The sequence below is a fragment of the Leptinotarsa decemlineata genome, unplaced genomic scaffold (genome assembly GCF_025532065.1).
Source record: "Leptinotarsa decemlineata unplaced genomic scaffold, Ldec_3_MD MMD2_tig00003348_RagTag_RagTag, whole genome shotgun sequence".
NCBI lineage: Eukaryota > Metazoa > Arthropoda > Insecta > Coleoptera > Chrysomelidae > Leptinotarsa > Leptinotarsa decemlineata.
In genome coordinates this window covers 484,540-509,704 of record NW_027412588.1, presented here as the reverse complement: position 1 = coordinate 509,704, position 25,165 = coordinate 484,540, and the positions used below count along the sequence as shown (strand labels likewise).

Genomic DNA, 25,165 nt, shown 5'->3' with positions numbered 1-25,165 from the left:
CGTCCCTTCGTCGAATTGGGTGACTGTAGTCAGCTGCGGCGCTAGGGGTTTTGTAACACTATCTTGATTATTTTATTCGTTTTATTGTATTTTCATTTCACGTTATATTGCTTAATAGTGTACCTCAATTCTGTTATGTAAGCATATGTAAAAATCACTGTAAATATTTAAAAATTGTACACTGGCTGAAGGACTTCGGTCGATTATTATTATTATAATAGATATTTTAGCATTATAATTTTGTTCTTTTATAGATTTCGAATTATGTTAGGCAATGGAAGTCAACTAATGAAATTCACCAAGAAACATTGTCAACCACTTTCTAACAAACAAATTTACCGACTTATTGGATTCTTTATTGATTTATGTTATGTAGTAACATTTCGGGATGAATTTTTCATCACACTTCAGCAGATTATCTATCGATTGTACATTATTTATTTTTCAGATTGTGGATAGTTATACACCCAAAAGTCAGTAAAAAAATATGTTGTAACGTTTCAGCAATTCTCATTTAGTCAGTGACCTGTGGCCAATCTCCGAAGCATGTTAAGTGACTCCAGACTTTTTCAGTTTATGAAACAGAAACAGGTTTTTATAGTGGGCAACGTACTTTTTGTTGGATACTTTTCCAAGTTTCCTACATCTCCTGTTCCAAAAAAAATAGGATGATGAAAAACAATAATGTATTGGCAGAGTTGATTCTTGAGCGGTTCACAAATATTTTATGTGACCAAACTGATCTACTCGAGAAAATATGTTTCCAGACATTCAAAGACATATGATCCCAAAGAATTTGTTAATGAAGCTCAGTAAGGAATGTTATTCCTAAATATCTGTCTCAGAGACAAACTATTCAATGATTTTCCAAAGTAATTTATTGTCTACCTATGTCTGGTATATCATCTATTTAATTTGAAATAATGGAAATGCTTCAAAATGAAAATGGGTGTTTTGGATAAAGTAGATTTTTTATCAAAAAACACTTTTTTTTGGATTTCTGAATGAAAAAGTTCTCCTACTTGTCCTCTCAATTTAAAAACTTATTTTCAATTCATAAAGATGTAACTTAGAAAGGATTAACCTCTAATATTCGCATTGAAACTTTTTAATATTTTATTTTTTGAGAATATAGGTCAAGTGATATACATTTCATGAATTATCCTATAGAAGATAAAGTATGGTTTGATAAGCACCGTCAAATTTTTTTTTCAGGGTATGGCTCTCAACTTGGAACCAGATAACGTGGGTGTTGTCGTTTTTGGTAATGACAAACTTATTAAAGAGGGTGACATTGTGAAGAGAACAGGTGCCATTGTAGATGTTCCTGTTGGTGATCAAATTTTGGGACGTGTTGTTGATGCTCTAGGTAAACAGATCATTTCATTTTATTTTTGAAAATCAATATATTATAGATGTGAATTGAAGAAATGGGTTATATTTTTTAGGAGTGATTAATTTTTGGGAAAGAAAGTTTTTGGCTTTCTACTACTCCATCTTGATACAAAAAAAGAAGGATGAGGGAATCTTCCAAAGAAAGGAAGGAAGTAACTCTATACATGGATGTGTAGATGATGCAAAGAAGTAACTTTCAGACACAAACTGAAAGAAAGTTCTCTTGAAACAGCTACTTTCATATAAACATTGAATTATACGAAAGAAAAAATTCTTTCGAAACAAATACTTTATATGAACACTGAATTATACAGAAGATACTTTTCTCTACTCAGTTTGTGTAAAAAATCGCAATTCATGAATGAAGTGTGTGTATTTTCTATAATGTTATCCAATTTGGTACTGAAGAGCCTTAGGGCAAGTGTCTTAAGGCGAAACATCGGTGTATACCAGTGAGGATGGCAGTGTTCTATGTAAGTGCAATTTGTTACCATTCATTTAAAGTAGAACTCATGTGAATGATATCTGAATTTTATTCCACAACGAATGTTTGAAATACAAACTAAGTAGAGAAAAGTATCTTCTGTATAATTTAGTGTTCAAAGTGTATTTGTTTCGAAAGAATTTTTTCTTTCGTATAATTCAATGTTTATATGAAAGTAGCTGTTTCAAGAGGACTTTCTTTCAGTTTGTGTCTGAAAGTTACTTCTTTGCATGATCTACACATCCATGTAGAGTTACTTCCTTCCTTTCTTTGGAAGATTCCCTCATCCTTCTTTTTGTATCAAGATGGAGTAGTAGAAAGCCAAAAACTTTCTTACCCAAAAATTATAGATGTGTTGGACATTGCTGAAATAAGCTTAGAATATTCTCCAACAAAAATTATTTTATAGCTGTAGAAAATCGATGCAAAATATTTTATTAATAATGCTGTTGACTCCTTTGAGTGCAAAAATAGGTTCACTTCTCTTGACAATTAGTTTGGTGAGAGACGTGCAAATATTCTTTTATTAGGGAATTGAAAATACTGACAATGGCAGGTCTCTATGTGTACGAATTAGTTATCTTTGTGTGTAAGAATATGAGCAAATTAACTTCCATTCTTCTATTTTTACTGCTTACAATTGACGTCTGACAATTTCATTTACGGATCCTTACTTTTTAACAAGTAAAATAAATGTAATTATTATTATTACTATTACTCACTGAGATTGTCAGAGATTGACTGGTGCCTAGAAGAACTTTGATACATTATCCAGAAGACGCTGATGCTGTTCCTAGAGGGGCTGCTGGTTATCAGGAAAAATAATTTTTTCACTGAGTAGATATCATACAGTTGACTTATTCTTTACTACAAAAAGAAGACGTTTATCTTTTTTGCAAAGTTTTTGAATATATTGTTGGATTGCACAAGTAGATGATAATAACCTGGTTTTTTCACTTTTTTTAGACCTAACAAAAGCATTCAATACTGTTTTTTCCAAATTTTCATTTAAAATATTACTAGTAATGGGCTTTCCCAATATTATGTTGTGTCGGATAGAATCATATATGGGAACTGTAGTTCAGTGGTTAAATGTAATACAATTACATCAGTTCCTTATGATGTGAAACTAGGTGTTCCACAAGGATCTGTTCTAGGTCTATTGTTATTCTTGATTTTTATCAATGACTTGCCAGAATTCATATCATATTGTCATATAACTATGTATGCTGACAATACTACAATCACTGTTTTTGAAAAAAAACGATAATTTGTTATCAATGAAAATGATTTAGTTATTGATGAATTTACTAGTTGGTGTCCATGTAACAAACTGATTTTAAATAAATCTAAGTAAGTATTGATAAAATCATTTGTTGTAATTTATTCACTATGAATGACATAAAAATATCAAAAGAAGTCAATTTTCTTTTTGAGAAACAAAAGCTGTATTAATATTCCTGGAATAAAAATATTTGGTGACCAAACAAAGAAACAAAGGGATTATTTTATGAGTGTGAAGAATCTGCTACAGAATTATCTAAATAAAGGGGAAGGGAAATCTATTAAATATTTAAACAATGTTTCTACTTTGATTGATGGCAACCCTCAATTTAAAAACTAGTAGAGAGCCCTAATATACCAGTAAAAGTGACATATTATATCTGAAGATTGCAAGTTTCATTGCTCACAAAGATGAACTAATTTCAGAGATATTCTGTTATCAACCACTTGTAGTAATATTGAGCGAAGCAAGTTGTACAACGGATATTGAGCAAACTGAATTACACATACAGGTGTATTCTGTTGTTTGATGTGATTCTAATAGCAGACATACCGGTGGTGTATTAATTAACGTAAAAGATGGGAGTGCAGTTTTTAGTAAAACACTACATTAAACAACTAAATTACTGGTGTCAGTTCATAATAGTGGCGTACAAAATTCTATGGGTGTTAATTTTTATGTACATAAAAATGTGTCAGGTGAATGTGAAAAATGCAAGGATGAAAAAGAAAAAATAAGTTGTGACAGCTGTCATGCAGTTTTGCATGCAACTGATAACAATACAAATTTAGCAGCTTCCGAAGTGCGGGCAGATCCCTGATTTTCTTTTGTCCTGAATGTCGAGCATTCAAGAGAGTTTCATTGCTGCTCAGACAAATTGAGGATATTAGGTTTGAAGTTAAAAATTTGAAGAAGGAAGTTGATACTCTGAAACAAAACAATAAAATCATGAAGGATGAACTAAGTAGTATCAGAAATAATGAAGAGAAAGTTGAAATGGAAGAATTTATGAATGAAATGGAAGAAAGAACACATTTGAGAAGCTATTCTCACATGTAGATGGAAATATTATGAATTTTATTGAGAGTCTGAAAGTTTGAGGGAGGAAAAAGCCGTCTGTTGAAAGTTGAACCAGATTCAAATTAAACTGTAAAACAAGTATTAAAAAACCATAATAAATTTACTGATTAAGTTTCCTCAGAGTATACTCTGATCAAACAGCTAAGCAAAGGAATTACTACAAACAATTAAAAGTAAAACTGAACTCTCTTATTAATGCAGGTCATGACTCAACATGTATAAATGTATTCCAAAAATTGTCGTAAAACAGAATGTACAACATGAGTCAAAAAACTGAACTCTACTTAATTATAATATAAGCGAGACATAGTATAATTAAATATTGAAAGTTGATTAGTAAATTAGCAAATTTATTAAACAGATTTTTAAATAAATTCTCAAGTAATAGCAGATGTTTTCTGTTAAAGCGATTCTGCTTAGCGAATCCAGAACAACAACTGATATCAACGACTTTGAATTGTAAAATTAGTATTTACACACTTGTTAGATGTGATTGAGACTCTAGAAACACGGGAGGTGTTGTTATTTACTTACAAACGGGGAATCCAATTCGTACATTATAAAACATTTATTCACAGAAATAATTATTGATGTAAGTTTATCAAAATTACATATTGTAGATTAAAGTAGGTAATGGGCAGTCTTAAGCACTCGCCAAGTGCAAATCATGCTACATTCTTGGATCATCTGGAAAACATTTGTGAAGAAATGTTTCGTAAAAACCATCACACACTGTTAGTCTTTGATTTTAATTAAAATAGAAGAACACATATGGTATATCTTAGAAAGTAACAATTTTTACAAGAATTACTAATAACAGTAAGGCCTCAATTGATTATGTATTGACTAATTGGGATAGCACTGTAGCAATTGTTTTGGATGAACCTTAACTCACGTACCACCTTTTAATATCTGATGAATATTTTTATGATTACATCAACTTGAAATTTTTGTAATAAACTATGACCACGCTCCATATTACCCACATAAAAAACTATACATTTATTTTCACTCGAATTACGACTATACCCCAATACTCGAATATGTCAAACTAAACTGGACTAGACTAGACCAATATATCTAAAAAGGACTTTTCCTAAGCGCATTCACATTAGTGAATTATTATGTTTGCACATGCATTTCTTCTTTTATGATCATTATTGTATAGGTATTAGTTTATTATTATTAAGGTATCACACACAAGCTTCACTGATTTATCATGTTTATTTTCTATTCTATTTCTATCTCCTCTGTAGGGGGGTAATATAACCAGCAGGGTCCATCGCACAAAGACCCTCTTCTGGGGTAGTCACATACAAAAAGTGTGCTTCATTTAATATATCCAGTCATATGTAATGTACATGTATGTATCTATTTTTATTTTATATATATATATATATATATATATATATATAGCCTAGTGCTCACGTTTGACTAGTCTGATAAAATTTTATAAGTGTTATGTAATGCAATGCAATTGTAAAATTTTTAATGATGAATAAATTCTATTCTATATATATATATATATATATATATATATATATACAGTGTCACCATTAAAGTGCGCACCATATGGGAAACTTTTTTTTCGAAAAGTTTCAATGAAGTTTTACTTCTGCACTTGTTTGTGCTTTCAATTTAACTTGAAATGATGCGATCAACTGCGACCCACTGACGTTTAGTGTTTGCCAAATCCAACTTTTTTTTTTTTTTATTGAAAAAGTGCATTTCTAGATCGAATTTAACAAAAAGTTACTTGAAAAAGTTGTGTCTACGGCAATTTTATATCCATATGCCAAATTTTATGCAACTAGGATAAAGTTAACGTTTTTTTTTTTTTTGACAGATATCCCCTTTATTTTAAAAAACAAGTTCGATTAATTTTCATCAATTCATGTATACATAACAAACTCATCTTAGAGTTTAACTTTTCTGATAAATGTTTACTTATACGGACATTTTTAGAGAGAAATTAAAAATGTGCTATAAAAATTTTAACATGACTGGTGCAAAGTTTCAATCACTTGGCTATTTTCTTAAACAAACGTCAGTACCTTCAATTTTGAAAAAGCAGACACAACTCAAAAATTGCAATAAGTATTAATAAAATTACTAGAGTTGAAATTACATTGAAATTTCAATATTCAGTATTTACAGATTATTTATAAACACTAACTAGGGCGGTAAGGATGCTTAATCACGTTGAATAAAATTTTTAAGTAGGTCTTGACAAACAAAATGCATGCTATGGTAGTGTCAAGTTGTTGATTTACTTGTCAGTTATTGTTGCAATAATGTTGTCTCTTTAGGAAAGAATAGAAATAGTTTCAATATGTGGTGAGAATACACCATACCGGCAAGTAGCTAACATTTTTAATGAACGGCATCCAGGAAAAAATGTTCAACATACTACTGTGTCAAGGATAATGTCGAAATTCAGAGAAATAGGACCCGTAGCAAATCAATTTAAGAAAAAGCACACTCTAAGTAAATATGATGAGGAGGCCCAACTTAACATTTGTTTAAAAGTTATTGAACACGGCCAAACAAACAGAACCGATATTATAAAAAATACCGATTACAAGAGAGAAAGTGTTAGAAAAAATTTTATTAAAGAATAAATTTTGGTTTTACAAGCCAAAATTTATTAACACATTAAAAGAACGAGATTTTGATGTCCGTTTGGGGTTTTCATTCTGGTTTCAAGCTGAGAGAGAAGAAAATGTAAAATTTCCGTATAAAAGTTTATGGACAGATGAGGCAACGTTCTCTTCAAATGGAACGGTAAGTTCTCAAAATTGCCGATGGTGGGTCCAAGAAAATCCCAATTTCACAGTTGAATGTGGTGATCAGTATTCCTTTAAAACTAATGTATGGTGTGGGATACTTAACGACCAAATAATTGGGCCATTTTTCTTTAAGAAAAATGTATCATCCGTCGCTTATCTCAACCTTTTGAATAATGAGGTTAGTGAAGTTTTAGATAGTATGCCTTTAAATATTAAATACAACCTATAGTATCAGCTTGATGGCGCACCAATACATCACACGGTTGCTGTAAAACAGTCCCTCTAACGAATGTTCCGAGGCAAAGTTATTGGACATAACAGGGAACATTATTGGCCACCTAGATCACCCGACTTGACGCCTTTAGACTTTTTCTTGCGGGGTTACCTGAAACAAAAAGTGTACCGAAGTAGACTCATGGGCGCTACATTGGATTATTCATGTTTTGCATACAACCAAATCTTACCTTTTCAATTATGTATCATACGTTAACATTTTTTTTCGAAAAATTGGAGATATTGAAAATAATTCATTCTTATCATAATAGCCTTTTACTTTGATATTTCTGAATTTGACCTTCAATTTGTTACACTCAATGACATTTTGTTATTGTACAAGTCATTGAATTTTTGTCGAAAAATTGCTTTTACGAATGAAGAAAAAAGAAATATAATACAAATTTATTACAAATACGATAGAAACAGTGTTAGGACATAGGAAATGTATTTGAAAACTTGTATCCCGAAAGACGATAACCACATCGAACTATGTTCAAGTTATTGAATCAAAATCTCACCGAGTTTGGTGAGTATGTGGAGTATGTAGCAGTGAAAAAGTGGCAACGTGGAAGTGCAATTTATTTTCGAATCCTTCGAAAAATGAAACCAGAAAAAAATAAAAACCATTTTCCAAAATTTCTGTTTTTTCCGGATATCTCCATGTATATTCGGAATTTCAGAAATTTCTCAATGGCATATTGTTAGTCAGGTAAATGCGCAACTTTTTCACTAATTCAATCATCTTCGTATCTCTCATAGTTTCCGAGATCCTAATGGTGAATTTGAAACACCCTGTATATGATTCAAGTCCAAACCTATACATTTTTCCAATCCGCCTTCACTTGCCAGAAGCAACAGTTCTGAAATTTTTGCTGTCTTGTAAGTATTATCAGAGAGCCTATAAAAATTCAATCTGTTTGACTTTCGTGTTGAGAACTTTGTCTTTTTCATTGAGTTGATATTGGCCTACTATCACAATTTTTTGTGTGTCTATATAAACTGTTCTTTTTATAAAACCCTAAACAATAGGGACAGGGAAGAAACTCACTGCTACATAATAGTATTCCTGATTCAACCTGCCTCACTGGCCTGAGTTGCAAAGTAGATCGATTTTTTACATAATTTCCTCTTTATCCCAAAACACTCAAAGCCTGGCGCATTTCTTTTGAGTTGAACTTATATTTAATTTAGGTGCCAAGTACTCAGATGACTGGAGAAATGTGAAAAATCTTTGTCACAAAAAAAACAAAATGTCATTTTGTCTTTATAATTTTCTATCGACTTTTTTGGGAAATTTATACCTTTCACAATCTGAAAAATATGAAAATTATAATGGAGAACTTTTTAACAAGTGTAGAAAGGGCAAACTTTTCAGTTTACTCATATGAGTTACTGCGTAAAATCAAAGTATTTTTCACAAAGAAAAATGTTATATTATCAGTAACTTGTATTCAAAAATTTTGCCTACCAATAAATTTGCTAAGAAATAATGCAATACTTATCTTGACTTTTCGAAAGCCAAAATTCAATGAGCCTCACTCTAAGAGACGTAAGCTAAAAGAATCAGCATATATTCTAATATCTGGAGAGAATTGTATTTCGAAAAGCTCCTTAGAAATAGACTGTACTTGGTTACCCATCTTGAAGGAAAATTCGGATAGTGGCGAAATGGCACTATATCGGAGAGCACCTTGTATTACATCATATGTTTCAGTTGTCAATCAACAACATTGACATAATTTCACATTTCAAAACTTCTTTGACATCCGTCGAAGAAGTTAAGAAACAAATAATCAGCAAAGGAATAACTGCAAATAAGTTTGAATTTTTTGTCCATTTCTGAAGACGGAGGCGGATGTTAGTCTCCGAAACGTTAAGTATTGTATTATTTCTAAGCACTTTTTTTATATGCAAAATTGTTAAACACGATAAGTTACTGATGAATAGAACATTTTTCTTTGTGAAAAATACTTTGGTTTTAGGCAATAATTTATTGGGGTAAACTCAAATGTTTGCCCTTTCTACACTTGTATAAACTTATCCATTATAAATTTCATATTTTTCAGATTGTGGAAGATAAAAATTCCCAAATAAGTCGATAAAAAACTGATTTTCCTCCACAAAAAAATTACTTTCGTTGAATGTCTTCATAGTGTTTCTTATCAGTCAAAACATACTCGTACATCCTACTGTGCTCGTACACCAATTAATGGAACCACAGTGTTGTCATATTTATATGGCTCGGCTTGTAATGTACGGAGTTAGTTTTAGATATATACGATTTGTATATACGAATTATCCGACAGTGCCGCGCTTGGCAATTTGCTGAACTACAAATTATATCTTTCGTATCAAACTGAGCCATTTTTTGGAGGGAAAAATTGGCGCGTAAATGCTATATAACGATAAATTACATGAAAAAAATGAGGAATCAGGATTCACTAAGAATCGCCCGAGCTTATAAGAAAATAATCACATATTTTCAAACCACCTGGACCTTTTAATATGGAAAAACAAACCTGAGCCACATATACAGCTCAGCTTGGTAAATCTGGCTCAACATTGCACGTACAGTTCACTATAGCTGGCTCAGGAAAGGTGGTGTATATATATATATATATATATATATATATATATATATATATATATGGAGTGTTGTGTCCACTAATTGTTTCATTTTTTGATTTTTATATCATACCCACTCGATAAAATCTCTCTTTATATATATATATATATATATATATATATATATATATATATATATATAATATAAACCATCATGAATCACTTTTATCTGTGTCATAAATCGTCATCATAATCCGTTGCGTAGTTTTTAAGGTATAAGCATACATAGGGACCAACAGCGGGAAGCGACTTTGTTTTATACTATGTAGTGATTAAATCCTTGCATATTGAAATTCTGTCTTTAGAAATATTTTCGTTACATTCAAAACGAAATTTTAAGTAGTTAGCAGGCACAGGAGTTTTGGCGTCAATTGACTTTTTGCAATATTCCTCTTTCACTTATTAGGTTAACTTTTCTTCCATCGCGATTTAACTTCTTCTTTTATCTCTTTTTTTATTCTCCTCATAGTCCGTTTCTGCATCTAAATCGGTAACCGGATCATAATCTTTGTCCTTCACCAAACAGTCAGAATCCTTAATCAACCCATCTATTTCCTGAGTCTTGCGTTTGTCATTTGAATTCCACTCTGATAACACCACATGCAGACATTTTCGTTTGTTAATAAGTACAAGAAAACCGCCTCGGGTACACACTGACAATAATGTTTATAATGCAGTTTGATAATATACTTTCTCTTACCCAAATCAAAAAGAGACTAGAGTATAGAGGTAAACAACTCGAAAAGCAATGAATTTCTAAATCGAAAGTGTATGTATCTGTCGGTTCCTCCTTCAGTGCTCCGGTGTACGGTATCTCTCTTTTATCTTTCCCTCTCATTGACTCTGGGCAAATTTATTTGCCAATCCATAGCTCAGTTTTACAATAACTCCCAAGATATTAGTTAAATCAGATTGTATGGTATAAATTGTATGAAATGCTTACAGTACCTAACATATATGATTTGATAAGGATTAATATCGAATCCATTAAATAATACATGTACAATCTGGATTAAATGGACCAAAATAGTATAATTTTTTTTTGTTTCAATCAGAAAAAATTGCGTGATATTCGCCGGGACCCCCCTCTCTCCAACGTAAGATTAGATGAGATTTGACTCGACCCCCTCCCCCCCTTAAACACCTCACGTAATTTATGGACGCCCCCTAGCTTATATTTGTGGAGTGAAACAAGGAGGGTGTTGACCCTATAGTGAAAAAAACCCAATATACAATACTAGCAATTTTTTTGTTACAGAAAGACCAAACTTGTTTGTTACGATTTGTACAGAACAATATTTACATCTCAATTATAATAATTTGGCCAGAGTTTGGTATAATAATCTAACAGAGTTTCTCAACCCAAACCTTCAATTTTGATTTCAGGTAATCCTATTGATGGCAAAGGTCCTTTAAACACTAAACAACGTTTCCGAGTTGGTATTAAAGCCCCTGGTATAATTCCCCGTATTTCTGTAAGAGAACCTATGCAGTCTGGAATAAAAGCTGTTGATTCACTTGTTCCTATTGGTCGTGGACAACGTGAATTGATAATTGGTGATCGTCAAACTGGGTATGTTATTTATAAAAATTACATTTAAACATATATTGACATAATCCTATGATTCTCAGACTCAAATATATTGCAATTGACCAAAATAATTTCAGCATATGTCTCTCCATAAAAATTATTAAAAGATGAAACTGGAACCTCTGGTATAGAATAAGTCCAAAAAAAGCACCTTTCTCAAACACCAAAAATGAAAGACTTTTAGTCTCGCGTTTCACCAACCAAGCTGGCGTTTTCAAGAGATGGACAAGTGCTTGAGTGAATTCTTGTTTTGGACATAATTTTTTTTTCTATCACTGTTTCTACCTCACAAAATATTTCATGATTATTAATAGATTTTTATTATTAGTTGAAGTTTATTGAGGCTTTTCCCATACTTTTTACAGGAAAACAGCTCTAGCTATTGACACGATAATCAACCAAAAACGATTCAATGATGCAGATGATGAAAAGAAGAAGTTGTATTGCATTTATGTTGCTGTAGGTCAAAAAAGATCAACAGTTGCACAGATTCTAAAGCGTTTAACTGATACTGGAGCTATAAACTATACAATTATTGTATCTGCTACGGCTTCAGATGCTGCACCTTTGCAATACTTGGCCCCATATTCTGGATGTGCTATGGGTGAATACTTTAGAGATAATGGAAAACATGCACTTATCATATATGATGATTTGTCGAAACAAGCTGTTGCGTATCGTCAGGTAAGTAATGGTCTGAAACCAAGTAGGAACTGAATTTCAAAAGAAAGTGATATGTCAAAACCTAAATTTTAAGATTAAATTTGATGATGTAAATGAAACAAAAATTATAAAATTGGAAAATCATACAATCAGCTTCAATGAAGTAGTAGCAGTAGTGCTTCTTGACAATGCATATGATGCAAAGATGGCAAAAGTTTTGAAAATATTGAATTGAGCAATACCTTGGAAAAACTAGCAGGAATTCTTGGTGGTGTCAAGCGGTTCGATGAATATCTGACAGAGAGATGAATATGTGAGTATGGGTGAATTCGTTCTTTAAGATCATATATAATGACATAGAATTTCTCTAATGTGAGTTCGTAAATTATTAAATGGTTTAATACCCATATAAAAAGGTCTTGATTCGGAGCTAGGCAGCCTGTCAATTGGTATACAGGGTGTCCCTGGACTTCCTCTTTTCCTCTCGGGAATGTATAGATGGGGTCAAAATATCACCAGTACTTCATATAACTTTTTTTCCTAAAATCCTTCGTTACCAAGTAACGGGCCCTCGAAGTTACAAAATGAAAAATGTTTTTCTTTGATAACTTTTCAAGTGAATATTCAAAATCATCCAAATTTTGGTAATTGACTAAACAAATGAATTCCTTCGATGAGCTTTCATGCAGGAGTCAGTTGTTTTGCTACAAAGTCAGGAACGGACTACCCCCGATGGTCCACACCCCAAAACTTTGAAATGACAGATATTTTTCAACAAATTAAGGTTACTTGGACAATTTTATGAATAAAAGTACTCGTGTGGAAAGTCGATCGGAGCAACGAGTCTTGATAAAAATGTAGTTTCACTCGACGACATCAAACCCGCTCGTCCACTATTATTTGAAATGAATAATTATCAAAGCAGAAATAATAATGATAACGTTAATTCAACAACATTTATCCTGAGATGTCTACCATTATTCGAAAATATTAGTTTTTAAGGAAAATGGAAATGATAGGTAAAATGTTCATAACGAATTTTTATAATGCAAACACGTTTAACTAACGAAACTCAAGAGCCTCAATAGCAAACAGAAATTAAAAATCCGCTACAGAAACTGCTCGATATGCGAAGACACCCTCTCTGTACTTGAAATAGCATTCCAGGGTCGTTTCGTATGGCTTCACAATGTAATGTTATTCTATTCAACAATGCATCTCTTGTGTGAATAGGTGTAGCGTAAACAAGGCTTTTTAGATGCCCCCACAGAAAGAAATCCAATGGATTTAAATCCGGAGACCGCGATGGTCATGAATATGGCCCACCTCTACCAATCCATCTATTGTGGAAAATATGGTTCAGATGGTCACGCACAATCAAACTAAAATGAGGAGAAGCGCCATCATGCATAAACCACATATCTCTTCGGGTTTGCAATGGAACATGTTCCAAAAGTCCATTCAAATCGTTCTGAATGAACTCCAAATAACGTTCTCCATTCAATCGGTCCTGTAGAACGAATGGTCCTATAAGATGGTTTCCTATGATACCAGCCCAAACATTCACGTTGAATTTCCGTTGGTGTTTGGTTTGCAATATCCCATGGGGATTTTCTTCGGCCCATATATGGAGATTATGAGAGTTGATAACTCCATCTCTACTGAAACCTGCTTCATCAGTGAATAAAACTCGATTAATAAAAGTCATATCCTCTCTTTGCCTATCCATGAACCAATTGGCATATTCCAGTCGTGCTGGAAAATCTTAAGGTGTCATGGCATGTACCTTCTGGATGTGAAATGGGTGGAGCAGTTGTTCCCTAATTATTCTATGAATAGTGGACTTGGATGTATGGAACTGTTCTGATAGATTTCTGATGCTCATTGAAGGATCATCAGCGACGGCTTCCAAAATATTTTCCTCCAATACATCGGTACGTACAGTCCTAGGAGCGCCCTCACCACCTCGTTTTGGCAAAACTGTACCTACAATAATATCGAAATAAAACAACGTGCTCAAATTAATTATCAATTATTACATACCTGTCTCCCTCAAGCTGCGATCGACACGCTCGAATGTTTCTCTTGACGGTACCGTTCGATTGGGAAAATGCTCGGAATACAGACGACGAGCTTCTGCAGCATTACAAAATGCTCGTCCATAAAATACATGCATATCTGCATATTCATTGAATGTAAACTGTTCGGCCATATCAAAAAAATTCAAAATATCCTATAGAATATTGACAATACAATGATAGTCATATGACAACGCACCACTCAACAAAACAAAATCGCATTCCAGTTTCTCATTTTTTATCAAAACTTTCTAAAAGGTTTTTTTGTCAACATCTGTGAAAGAAATGGAACATAATTATTCCCTGGATATTTTTCACCTGATCATGTGCAGCCGTTTTTGTAGTTCATTCGTTTGCTTTTTATTAGTATAGTAAATATTTTTTCCGATGTGCGTTTTTTCAGCTAAATTTAGATTCGTGTTAAAGAATTTCTCCCATAAAATTATAATTATCAGTGAAACTCCTCAACAGTTTAGCTGTGAAGAAGAATTTGAAACATTCGAATGTTGAGTTTCATGAGATTCAGATAACTGATCAACACGAAACGTGATTATTCCACACGTATTATGTACATACAAAATATGGAATGAATTCGATATTTCATAGTAGAGTAGCTTGTTAGTTTAAAAACACCACGAATCTACAGAACTTGATATTTCTTTTGAAAAAATATCTGCTATCACAATTGTGACTTAAACTTCCATATAGGTACTGTACTTTTTGTTTACGACTTCATTTTAGCATACTTTGTATTATTCCTGTTATAAATGTTGTTGAATTAACGTTATCATTATTATTTCTGCTTTGATAATTATTCATTTCAAATAATGGTGGACGAGCGGGTTTGATGTCGTCGAGTAGAACTACATTTTTATCAAGACTCGTTGCTCCGATCGACTTTCCACAGGAGTACTTTTATTCATAAAATTGTCCAAGTAACCTTATTTTGTTGAAAAATATTGAAAAATATCTGTCATTTCAAAGTTTTGGGGTGTGGACCATCGGGGGTAGTCCGTTCCTGACTTTGTAGCAAAACAACTGACTCCTGCATGAAAGCTCATCGACGGAATTCATTTGTTTAGTCAATTACCAAAATTTGGATGATTTTGAATATTCACTTGAAAAGTTATCAAAGAAAAACATTTTTCATTTTGTAACTTCGAGGGCCCGTTACTTGGTAAAGAAGGATTTTAGGAAAAAAAGTTATATGAAATACTGGTGATATTTTGACCCCATCTATACATTCCCGAGAGGAAAAGAGGAAGTCCAGGGACACCCTGTATATAGCAAAATTGAATTTCTTGTATTACATCTGTAATTATTCAGTGGAACTAATAATTTTCAGTATGATTTTACAAAGATCATCAATTGATGTTCTGGCGTGGTCCTTCACGAATGGTATTACCTGGTAATGTGTCATCCCGAGTGTACATCCGTGCGTCTCCGGCAAGATCCTACTTGCCATATTCATATGCTCTGCTTGGTAGTTGAACTTGAAATTGAAGTCATTCTTATCAATGCTTGTCTACTTATACATTTCCATAGGTTGTAGTTTGGCGTGGAAAGTCCTGATTGGTCGATGGTGTGCGTGTTTGGTGGAAAACGTTCCGGTTGGGTGGTGTGATGTGTTACGTTTGACTGGAGGTACATTGATAATTGTTTTGGGTGGTGTGTTTGCTATCCGTGGTGCACTGGCCTTGGTTCTGGATATGATGGTTTTCTATGCTATTGTTTGGACTGCCGATCACCATTTAGGTTACCTCTTTTATCATTGTTTTTTTGGTGCTGTATACCGGCAATCTGTTTACAGCTTTTGAAGTCGATGGTATGACCAGTAAAAAGGTGGTGTTTGTATAGGGCAGAGGTTGTTTGTTTGTTTGTTTGTTTGTTGCTTTGCAGCATGTCACTATCAGAGAAGTAGGCAGATTGAGATCTCCGTGTAGTGATAGCTTCTGGTGAATGGCTTCAGAGTCGAAGCCAAAACGTCGAACTACAGAAAACTCAGTTCAACCTGGACTGTAAATGATCAGATTGCTGATCACGGAAACTCGTGTCCAAACTTGTGTCCGAAAATGCTTCGTTTCGGAGATACGGGGTGTTGAAATTGAATTTTTTTGTTAGTTTTTTGAAAATAACTCTTGCCAATAATAAGTTATTTGCACGAAATTCGGTACCCGGGGTTTTTTTGACGTGGGAAATCATAATTTCGTATTAATTTTCATGTAACATCTAGAGGGCGCTGCGTACGCTGTCATTATTTATTTCAAATTGCCCTAACTTTTTTGACAGTAAACTTTTGGTACTTTTTATGAAAAAACTAATTCTGACACCTTTTCCAAGTAAAAAATGTACACCTCCTCAACAACGCTGGAGGTGATCGTTTTCGAAATATTTACAATTTTCTATATCGATGCATACTACTTAGCTCCTAGGGCGCTAAGTGAAGTTGCTGAGAACATTACAAAAACTAAGTATGTGGTGGATCTCGTCAAAATAAATAACTTTTTCCTATAAAATGTTTAACGAAGAATGATTCGTTTTCGAAATACAGATTGTTGAAATTTTTCAAAACATGGTAAGTTTTTGTTATACGTTTTTTGCAATTTTAGTTATATAATTATTATATACGGGATCCAAATAACACAAAACGCAATAAAAACGTTATTTTTGTAATATCTCCGACAGTAGACATTTTCATGTTGATATCACAGAAATTTTAATAATGGAAGTGTATATGAACCCGTTAACGTTTAAATTCGTGAAAAAATTTTCCATATTAGCCATATTGCCCATCAACATAACCTTAATCATTGCCACCCAGTCAGCTATCTATTGAATGTTTGAGACAATGTACTCTTTCTGTAGACACGATAAATTTTATGATGCACTGTTTGGAACCTTTGGTGTAGTAATGAATATTACTGGAGTTTTTTCCCAACACCAAATCGTTATTTTTAACACCTCGACACGTGTTTCGATCACCAAGTGATCATCTTCAAAGAGGAAGATTAAAACTAAGGACTAGTGCGGGCTAATAGGATAAATTTCCTTAAAAAAATATGCTATATTATAGTGACATACAGTTGTAAACTATAATTCATAAAAAGCGTTGTCATTGTAAAATTCATCTAAACTATAATAGGCTTTATCAATCAGAATGTCGCTTAATTTTTTCCTGAAAATATTCAAAGAATAACTCTTCAGGTATATGGGAATTATGTTGTAAATCTTCATTCCATTGTATATCAATGAGTCCTTCACCATTGTTGTGGGCAGGGGAAATCTTATCAAGTTAGCTTGACAAGTATTATAGTGTGGCTCATTTATATCATCAGGAGCAGATATATTTTTATGAATCAGATTTACTGTTTCAAGAATGAATAGAGATATTATTGTCAGAATTCGTTGTTCAATGAATAATGGTTGGCAGTGATCTTGGAACATATACCGCACATATACCGGACAGCTCGCTTCTGTAAAACGAAAACAGTCTGCAGCATGCTTTTGCTGCATACTCCCTAGAAGGCAATACCATATCTTATATGTGCATCCACAAAGGCAAAGTACGCAGATCTTGCAAAGGTTCTACCCAGTTCCTTCGAAACTGACTTCACTACAAAGCAGCCAGATGCAAGTTTTTTATTCAATGAGGATACACTACAAAAACACACTTTTGTGTATTTTCCACTATATTTCTTTATTGTTGACCGGTTTCGACTATTACACCATTCGCAAAACTAATTGATTACTTTTAAATCTGAGTAATTTATACCTATGTTGCTTATTCTATCATAAATGATTTGATATACCTGATACCCGGTACCTGCGTTTCATATACCTGTAAAATCCATGAACATAACAAAGCTTTCAATATAATGTAGGTTTTGGGATCTGGATTATAGGTTCAGGAGAGGACTGTTATTTAAATCAAGTTGTCCGTTGAGGACGATAGAATTGGGATTTTTCTTTGACCTGTTGTGTTCTGGTTTAGATATGTAGATGACACATTAGTAGGCTTCGATGGTTCAACTAGACAAATATCTCATTACTTGAAATTCCTCAATAGTCTACACGATAAGATCACCGTCTACACCGTAGAGATAGAAGAGAACAATGAGATAAATTTTTTAGATCTGACAATATCCAAAAACAATGATAAACTCGACTTCATTTTCCGAAAAAACACATTCACAGATTGCACAATACCTTTTGACTCTTTTAACCCGATTTCACAGAAATTGTCTGCATTCAGGTCAGTGATACATAGGACTTTCACAATACCCCTTTCTGATCAAAACCTCCGAAGTGAAATCGCAATCATTAAACAAATAGCAGTTAATAACAAAATACCTACCACTCTAGTTAACAACATAATAATGAAATATCAACAAAAATCAATAATGAAAGAACTATACTCAATTTCCACAAGACCAGAACACAAATATGTTAGTATCAATTATGCTGGTAGAATCTCCGAGAATATTGAAAATTATCTCTCAAAATTCAATGTACAAACATCCTACACATCCAACGGAAATTTAGGAAACATATTATTTAATGCCAAACCTAAATTAGAGAAAGGGAAGAGATCTGGTATATATCGAATAGAATGTGGTGAATGCCACGCCATATATACAGGCCAAACTGGGAGAAATTTTGATACAAGGTACCACGAATATGTCATTTCAGATAAAAAATCATTAATGTACGAACATCTTCAAAATTCGAAACATAAACTAGATAAAGATAATTTAAAGATCCTACACACATGCGAAAAAGGGAAAATGATGAATCTGTTGGAATCTATGGAAATAAACAGGTCAAAGAAAAATCCCAATTCTATTGTCCTCAACGAACAACTTGATTTAAATAATAGTCCTCTCCTGAACCTATAATCCAGATCCCAAAACCTACATTATATTAAAAGCTTTGTTATGTTCATGGATTTTACAGGTATATGAAACGCAGGTACCGGGTATCAGGTATATCAAATCATTTATGATAGAATAAGCAACATAGGTATAAATTACTCAGATTTAAATGTAATCAGTTAGTTTTGAAAATGGTGTAATAGCCAAAACCGGTCAACAATAAAGAAATATAGTGGAAAATAGACAAAAGTGTGTTTTTGTAGTGTATCCTCAGTGAACATGAATTTCCACAAAATAAACAAGTCGTCAATCGAAGAAGTTTTTTATTCAACCTGATAATAAGATCCTCAAATTTAAGCTTATTATCAATGTGAAGTCCTAAGAATTTGGAGGACAATTTCATCTTGAGGATGTTGTTATTCAAACTAAGAGGTGGGAGTTCACATTTGAAGGTGAGGAGATGGGTTTTATCAAAGTTTAAAGAAAGCTTATGTCTACAGTGGCATCTTGAGCTAGTTTTGTAGGATCTTTTTCCTGCCACAGCAACGTTGTGTCGTCTGCAAATAATGTGATGCTAGCAGTTAGATCCAGTTGTGTTATATCATTAATATACAATAGAAACAAGATGGGTCCTAGGATGGAACCTTGAGGGACACCTGCTTTGATTTCTCCTACATTTGAGTCGGTTGAGAGTTTTACAATTTGCTTTCGATGCAATAAGTACGATTCAAACCATCTAATGCTTCTGTTCTCAAAACCATAATGTTTCAGCTTCCGCAGTAAGATTCCGTGATCAACGAGGTCAAATAAATGCCTTGGAAAAGTCACAGAATACAGCTGCTGAATAGGCACCAGAATTCATGTCACTATAAATCTTATGCAGAAAGTTAAAAATTGCATCACTTGTATTTTTGTTGTTTTGAAACCCATACTGCTGTGGACTCAATATGTTATTATAGAGAAAGTAAATTAGCCGCCTTTTTTGATTTTTTCAATAATTTTGGATAAGGTCGGAACAAGTGTCATAGGTCTGTAGTTTATTGGATCATCCCTGGCACCACCTTTGAAGAGCAGAATCACTACAAAAGTTTAAAAAAATTCAGGAAATGAGCCATTCACAAAGGAATCATTTATCAATGAGACAATAACGTTCAAAACACAATCTGGCAGTGTCTCAAAGATTTTGACATACATTTCATCAATACCTGATGTTCTTTTATTTCTAATTTCTCGAATAACCTCTTTCAATTCATCTAGGTCAATGGGGATTAAATCAAATGTTTGACCTATTTGAACTTCCTTCAAATATTTAATTGGGTCACTGCTCGAGACTGTATCAACTGCATATTTTGTGGTTATTGTACAAGGTTGTTTAATGTCGTGGGACTTATTGCTGTGTTAGTGGATTTTCCTTTAGATTGCTTTCCTCTTAATTCATTAACTATATTCCACCCTTCTTTCATTTTATTATCAGCATTATCAAATCTATTTTGATAATTTTTTTTTCACAGCACTTATCACATTTCTATATGTTTTCCTGTATTTATTGAAATATTTAAGGCAACTTTAATTTTTTGCATAATTTCGGATATAATGCAGGGATCGCATATTTATTGATGAAACTTTTAATCCTCTAGTCAACCAAAGTTTCTTTTTTTTTATATATTTTTTTTGGATTGGGAAAGATTTTTCAAAGAGATGCTTTAACGTTTTATAGGAATGCTCAAAATTGACTACATTATTCCAGTCGCTTTCGAGCGATGATGCTGTATATACGACCATATCTGTGTTTTTTTTGTATTTGCAACAACTTTGAAATTTAATCTTGTGAAGATTGCATTGTGATCGGACCAATTTGAAGGGACAACATCACATGATATAAGATTTTCGCTTAGATTAGAACAAAAGTAACCAATTAATGATGATGAGTATTGGGATGAGCGAGTTGCTGAGTTTACATGCATTTTTATATTGTAACATTCCAAGAGATTACACAGTTTTTGTCTATCCATAGAAACCTCATTCAACCAATTTATATTGAAATCACCAGCAAGCATAATTTAGCTACTGACCGGTAGTTTCGATAGCAATAACTCAAGTTTATCAATGAAAGTATCCTTATTACCGGTAGGGGCTCTATAAATACAAATTATGTAAAGATCTAGCTTTTTACAATAAATTGTACAATTTTCAAAGTCTTTTTCCATTGCCATATTTTCTGGATTTTCAAACTGCACAAAACTAAAACTGTGGTCTTCCATCAGAGAGTCGTGGGCTAAAATAAGGGTTCCACCATGTGAATATTCGATTCTACAGTATTTTGCAATGGGCTGATAGCATGGTAGCTGTATTGGTTCATCATCTTCAAGCCAGTGTTCAGTTAGGAGGACTAGCTTAGGATAGTGCATTTGATTTGCTCAAGTAGTATGAAAAGCTCGTCTGTTTTGTTTCTAATTGATTGAATATTCAAGGTGAGAATGGTTAGGATAGAACGATTCCTGGAATTTTCTGTTCTAAAAAAGATTCTGAGGGCGTATTAGACGTTTTTGTGATTGTGTCATGTGCTGTAAATTTTGGTTTGCAGTTTGATTTCTGGATATCAAAATGTTGGTTTGATAAAGGTTGGAGTTCATTTATTATTTTCAACAGTTTGTGTACCAAAAACCGATTTGCACTCATTTTCAATTCATATCCGTTTTTACAGTAATTGCTTCGTCTAAGGGTATTGTTGCATTCCAACAATTTGCAATTATCCCTTTTCGTGAGATGCAATTTTTCAAAAAAATAGAGATTCCTCTCGTATATTATTTGATTAACGTTTTTGTTATATCTTTATGGTTCTGAGATGACAATTATGTTTTTGTGTTGCATTCTTGACAATAATTCTTCTAATAAATATGAATTTGTTTTATTCAACCAGATTATGAGGGCATCACCTTTGGTAAAATGTCGTGTGGCAGAGATGGTTGTTTTAATTAGTTCTTCATCCGGTGCCCCAGATTTACGAAATGCGTGGAAATAGTATTTTTGTAGACCATTTATCTTTTTTTTTATCGATCCAGAAATCAATAATATTTCATTTTCCTTTTGGGCAGGTTTTTTATTCTCGGGAGAATTGAATACTTCTCTAGATTCTCTGACTTCAGTATTGTGTTGAACAGATTGTGGAAGTTTTCCAATTTCCCGGACAGTCCTTCCATTGTTTCTAAGTAGGAAGTTGTCATATTTTAGTTTTTTTACTTCTTCTGTGAGAAGCTCGTTTTCCTCCGTGAGAGTATCTATTCTTACTATCATATAATAATAATAGAATGGATTCATCAGTCAGAGGTTATACAAGGCATTATACATACACATACATAACACTTATCAGACTAGTCAAGAAAGAAAAGAAGGTAATCTACAAATAAATTGTTAATCGCAAACAAACCAGAAAAATTGTACATACAATAGTCAGTCTTACAATTATGAGATATCACGAATTATAAAATTCTTCAACATTATAAAATACTTTTTCAAGAAGAAAGTTTTTCAATTTATTTTTGAATAGAATGTCATTCAGATTCACATCTATCAAATCTCTTATTCTATTGAAACACCTGATACCAATATGCTTTGGTGAATTTTCACAGACTGATGACCTTGAATAGGGTTGTCGAAGTTTTTCTTTATTCCTAGTATTATACATATGAGTGTCTTCATTCCTCATTAGTTCTTTTTGGTTACGTTTTATGTACATAATCAGTTCAAAAATATATAAACATGGAAGGGTTAGTATTTGGAGATTCTTGAATAAAGGTTTACATGTTGTGGTTGGATGAGCATGACAAATCGTTCTTATTATCCTTTCAAATTTTGTGGCTGGATCTTCATTCATTATACTAAAATCGTTTTCCGTTATGTAGTTATTCACTTTTATACTTTATTTATTTATTCAGTATAAACGGGAAACCCCTGTATTACAATGATTGAATACAAAATTATATAATTAATGCCCTACACAGTAAAAACCAACTAAAACTGATATACACTGTGTCCGTAAAGTATGGAACAAATTCATTTTTAGCTAAACAGGTCATTTTAAGAAATAATCCTGAAACACGTCGATTTTTGATGTTAATTTACCGTATTTTAAAATAATAATCTAATATACAAGGTGAATTACGTTCGAGTAATGACGTCACCGTCATTTTTTTTAAATGGAACACCCCCATTTTGTCTCAATTTTCGGATTACTCTAGCTGAGCTGATTCCAAAAATGTATCACATGTTGATTCCAATTGGTACAGGGTGGACAAAAATACAGTAGTTGTGTGTGTGCTAATAAAGTAACGCGTAACATTCTTCATTAGGTAAATTAACAATATTATCAAAAATACTTATTGTCTAGCGGACAGAATATGCTGGAATGAATACATGACTTTATATTAAATATTCGAACTGCAGCCCTTGCTGTATTTGACAGTAACCCAAATGGTGTACAATTTCTTGTTGAACCTTGTGTATGGTTTCTTGTGTAATATTGTTTATTTCTGTTCGAATTTTCACTTATCTTCAATATTTGCTGGTTTCGTTTTATAAATAACATTCTTCAGATGGCCCCACAGAAAATAATCCAAAGGATTTGAATCTGGTGACCTCGCTGGCCATTCAGTGGGTCCACGTCTACCAATCCACCTGTTCGGAAAAATTTCATCTACGTACCTTCTAACATCTACAGCATAATGTGGAGGTGCACCATCCTGTTGAAACCATAAACTTTCATCAAAACATCCAGGATTACGTCTGCTGGGAAATATATTACGTAAAGTAGGTACGAGATACCCCCTTAAAAACTCAAGGTACTTTGCCCCGTTTAAATTACCTTCGATAAAGTAGGGTCCAATGATTCGATTTCGTACAATTCCAGCCCATACATTTACCTTTTGAGGGTATTGTGTATGATGCTCACGCATCCAGTGGGGGTTTTCTTTTGCCCAGTATCTACAATTCTGACGGTTAACCTCACCATTTAACGTGAAAGTGGACTCATCAGAAAAAATAATGTTTTGTATCAAGAGAGGGTCTCGGTGACATTTATCCATCATTTCTTCGCAAAATTGGAGTCGTCTATCGGGATCATCTTCGTTTAATTCTTGCACAAGTTTGATTTTATAAGGATGCCATTTTTCAAGCCTCAATAGTTTGTGTACCGTTGTTTTACCATCACCGATTTCGCGACTAACTTTACGAACAGAAGTGTGCGCATCTTCTTCAAAACTCAGTAAAACATCTAATGCTGTATCAGCATTTGCAGGGGGACGACCTGATTTGCGTACATTTGCAACCGTACCAGTTTCTCGAAATTTCGTTTCCAGCTTACTGACTGTTGAACGCGTTATAGGTCTTTCTGGATATTTATCATTAAACAAATTGCACACTTCCATCTGAGTTCGCGATCTGTCTCCATACCCAATCATCATAAGTATTTCAATTCTTTGTTTTACACTTAACTCCATTTTTACTTCCAATTAAATCTAAGCAATCATTCGAATATTCACGAATACCAAAAAAATAGTAGTACTAAACTGTCACTGAACATCAATAAATTACTAAACAAATAATGATATTTCACAAAAAACTAGACGACTATGTTTTTTATAAATGTAGATAAGAAATAATTCCTTTCATATTCTGTCTGCTAGACCACAAGTACCAAACATGTTTGGAACAGCTCATTTTTATTACTCTAAACATGTAGCAAACTACGGGGTGTTACATTTAAACCAATTGCCGCTAGACAATGAGTATTTTTGATAATATTGCTAATTTACCTAATAAAGAATGTTACGCGTTACTTTATTAGCACACACACAACTACTGTATTTTTGTCCACCCTGTACCAATTGGAATCAACATGTGATACATTTTTGGAATCAGCTCAGCTAGAGTAATCCGAAAATTGAGACAAAATGGGGGTGTTCCATTTAAAAAAAATTACAGTGACGTCATTACTCGAACGTAATTCACCCTGTATATTAGATTATTATTT

General features: G+C 33.0%; 1 protein-coding gene and 1 long non-coding RNA gene across 3 annotated transcripts in view; one reads left to right on the top strand and one right to left on the bottom strand.

Annotated features, from left to right (window-relative positions):
* Positions 1–25,165, bottom strand: part of LOC141483433 (uncharacterized) — a 249,381-nt gene that overhangs the window by 136,778 nt on the left and 87,438 nt on the right. The window lies entirely within an intron of this gene.
* The window catches only part of blw (ATP synthase subunit alpha blw, mitochondrial), a 54,168-nt gene that overhangs the window by 8,994 nt on the left and 20,009 nt on the right, over positions 1–25,165 (top strand). For both annotated transcript variants that reach the window (XM_023168259.2, XM_074178067.1), the window contains exons 3-5: positions 1,216–1,369; positions 11,321–11,507; positions 11,891–12,209. In XM_023168259.2, the coding sequence (XP_023024027.1) occupies positions 1,216–1,369; positions 11,321–11,507; positions 11,891–12,209 (660 nt within the window). The remainder of the gene's footprint in view (positions 1–1,215; positions 1,370–11,320; positions 11,508–11,890; positions 12,210–25,165) is intronic.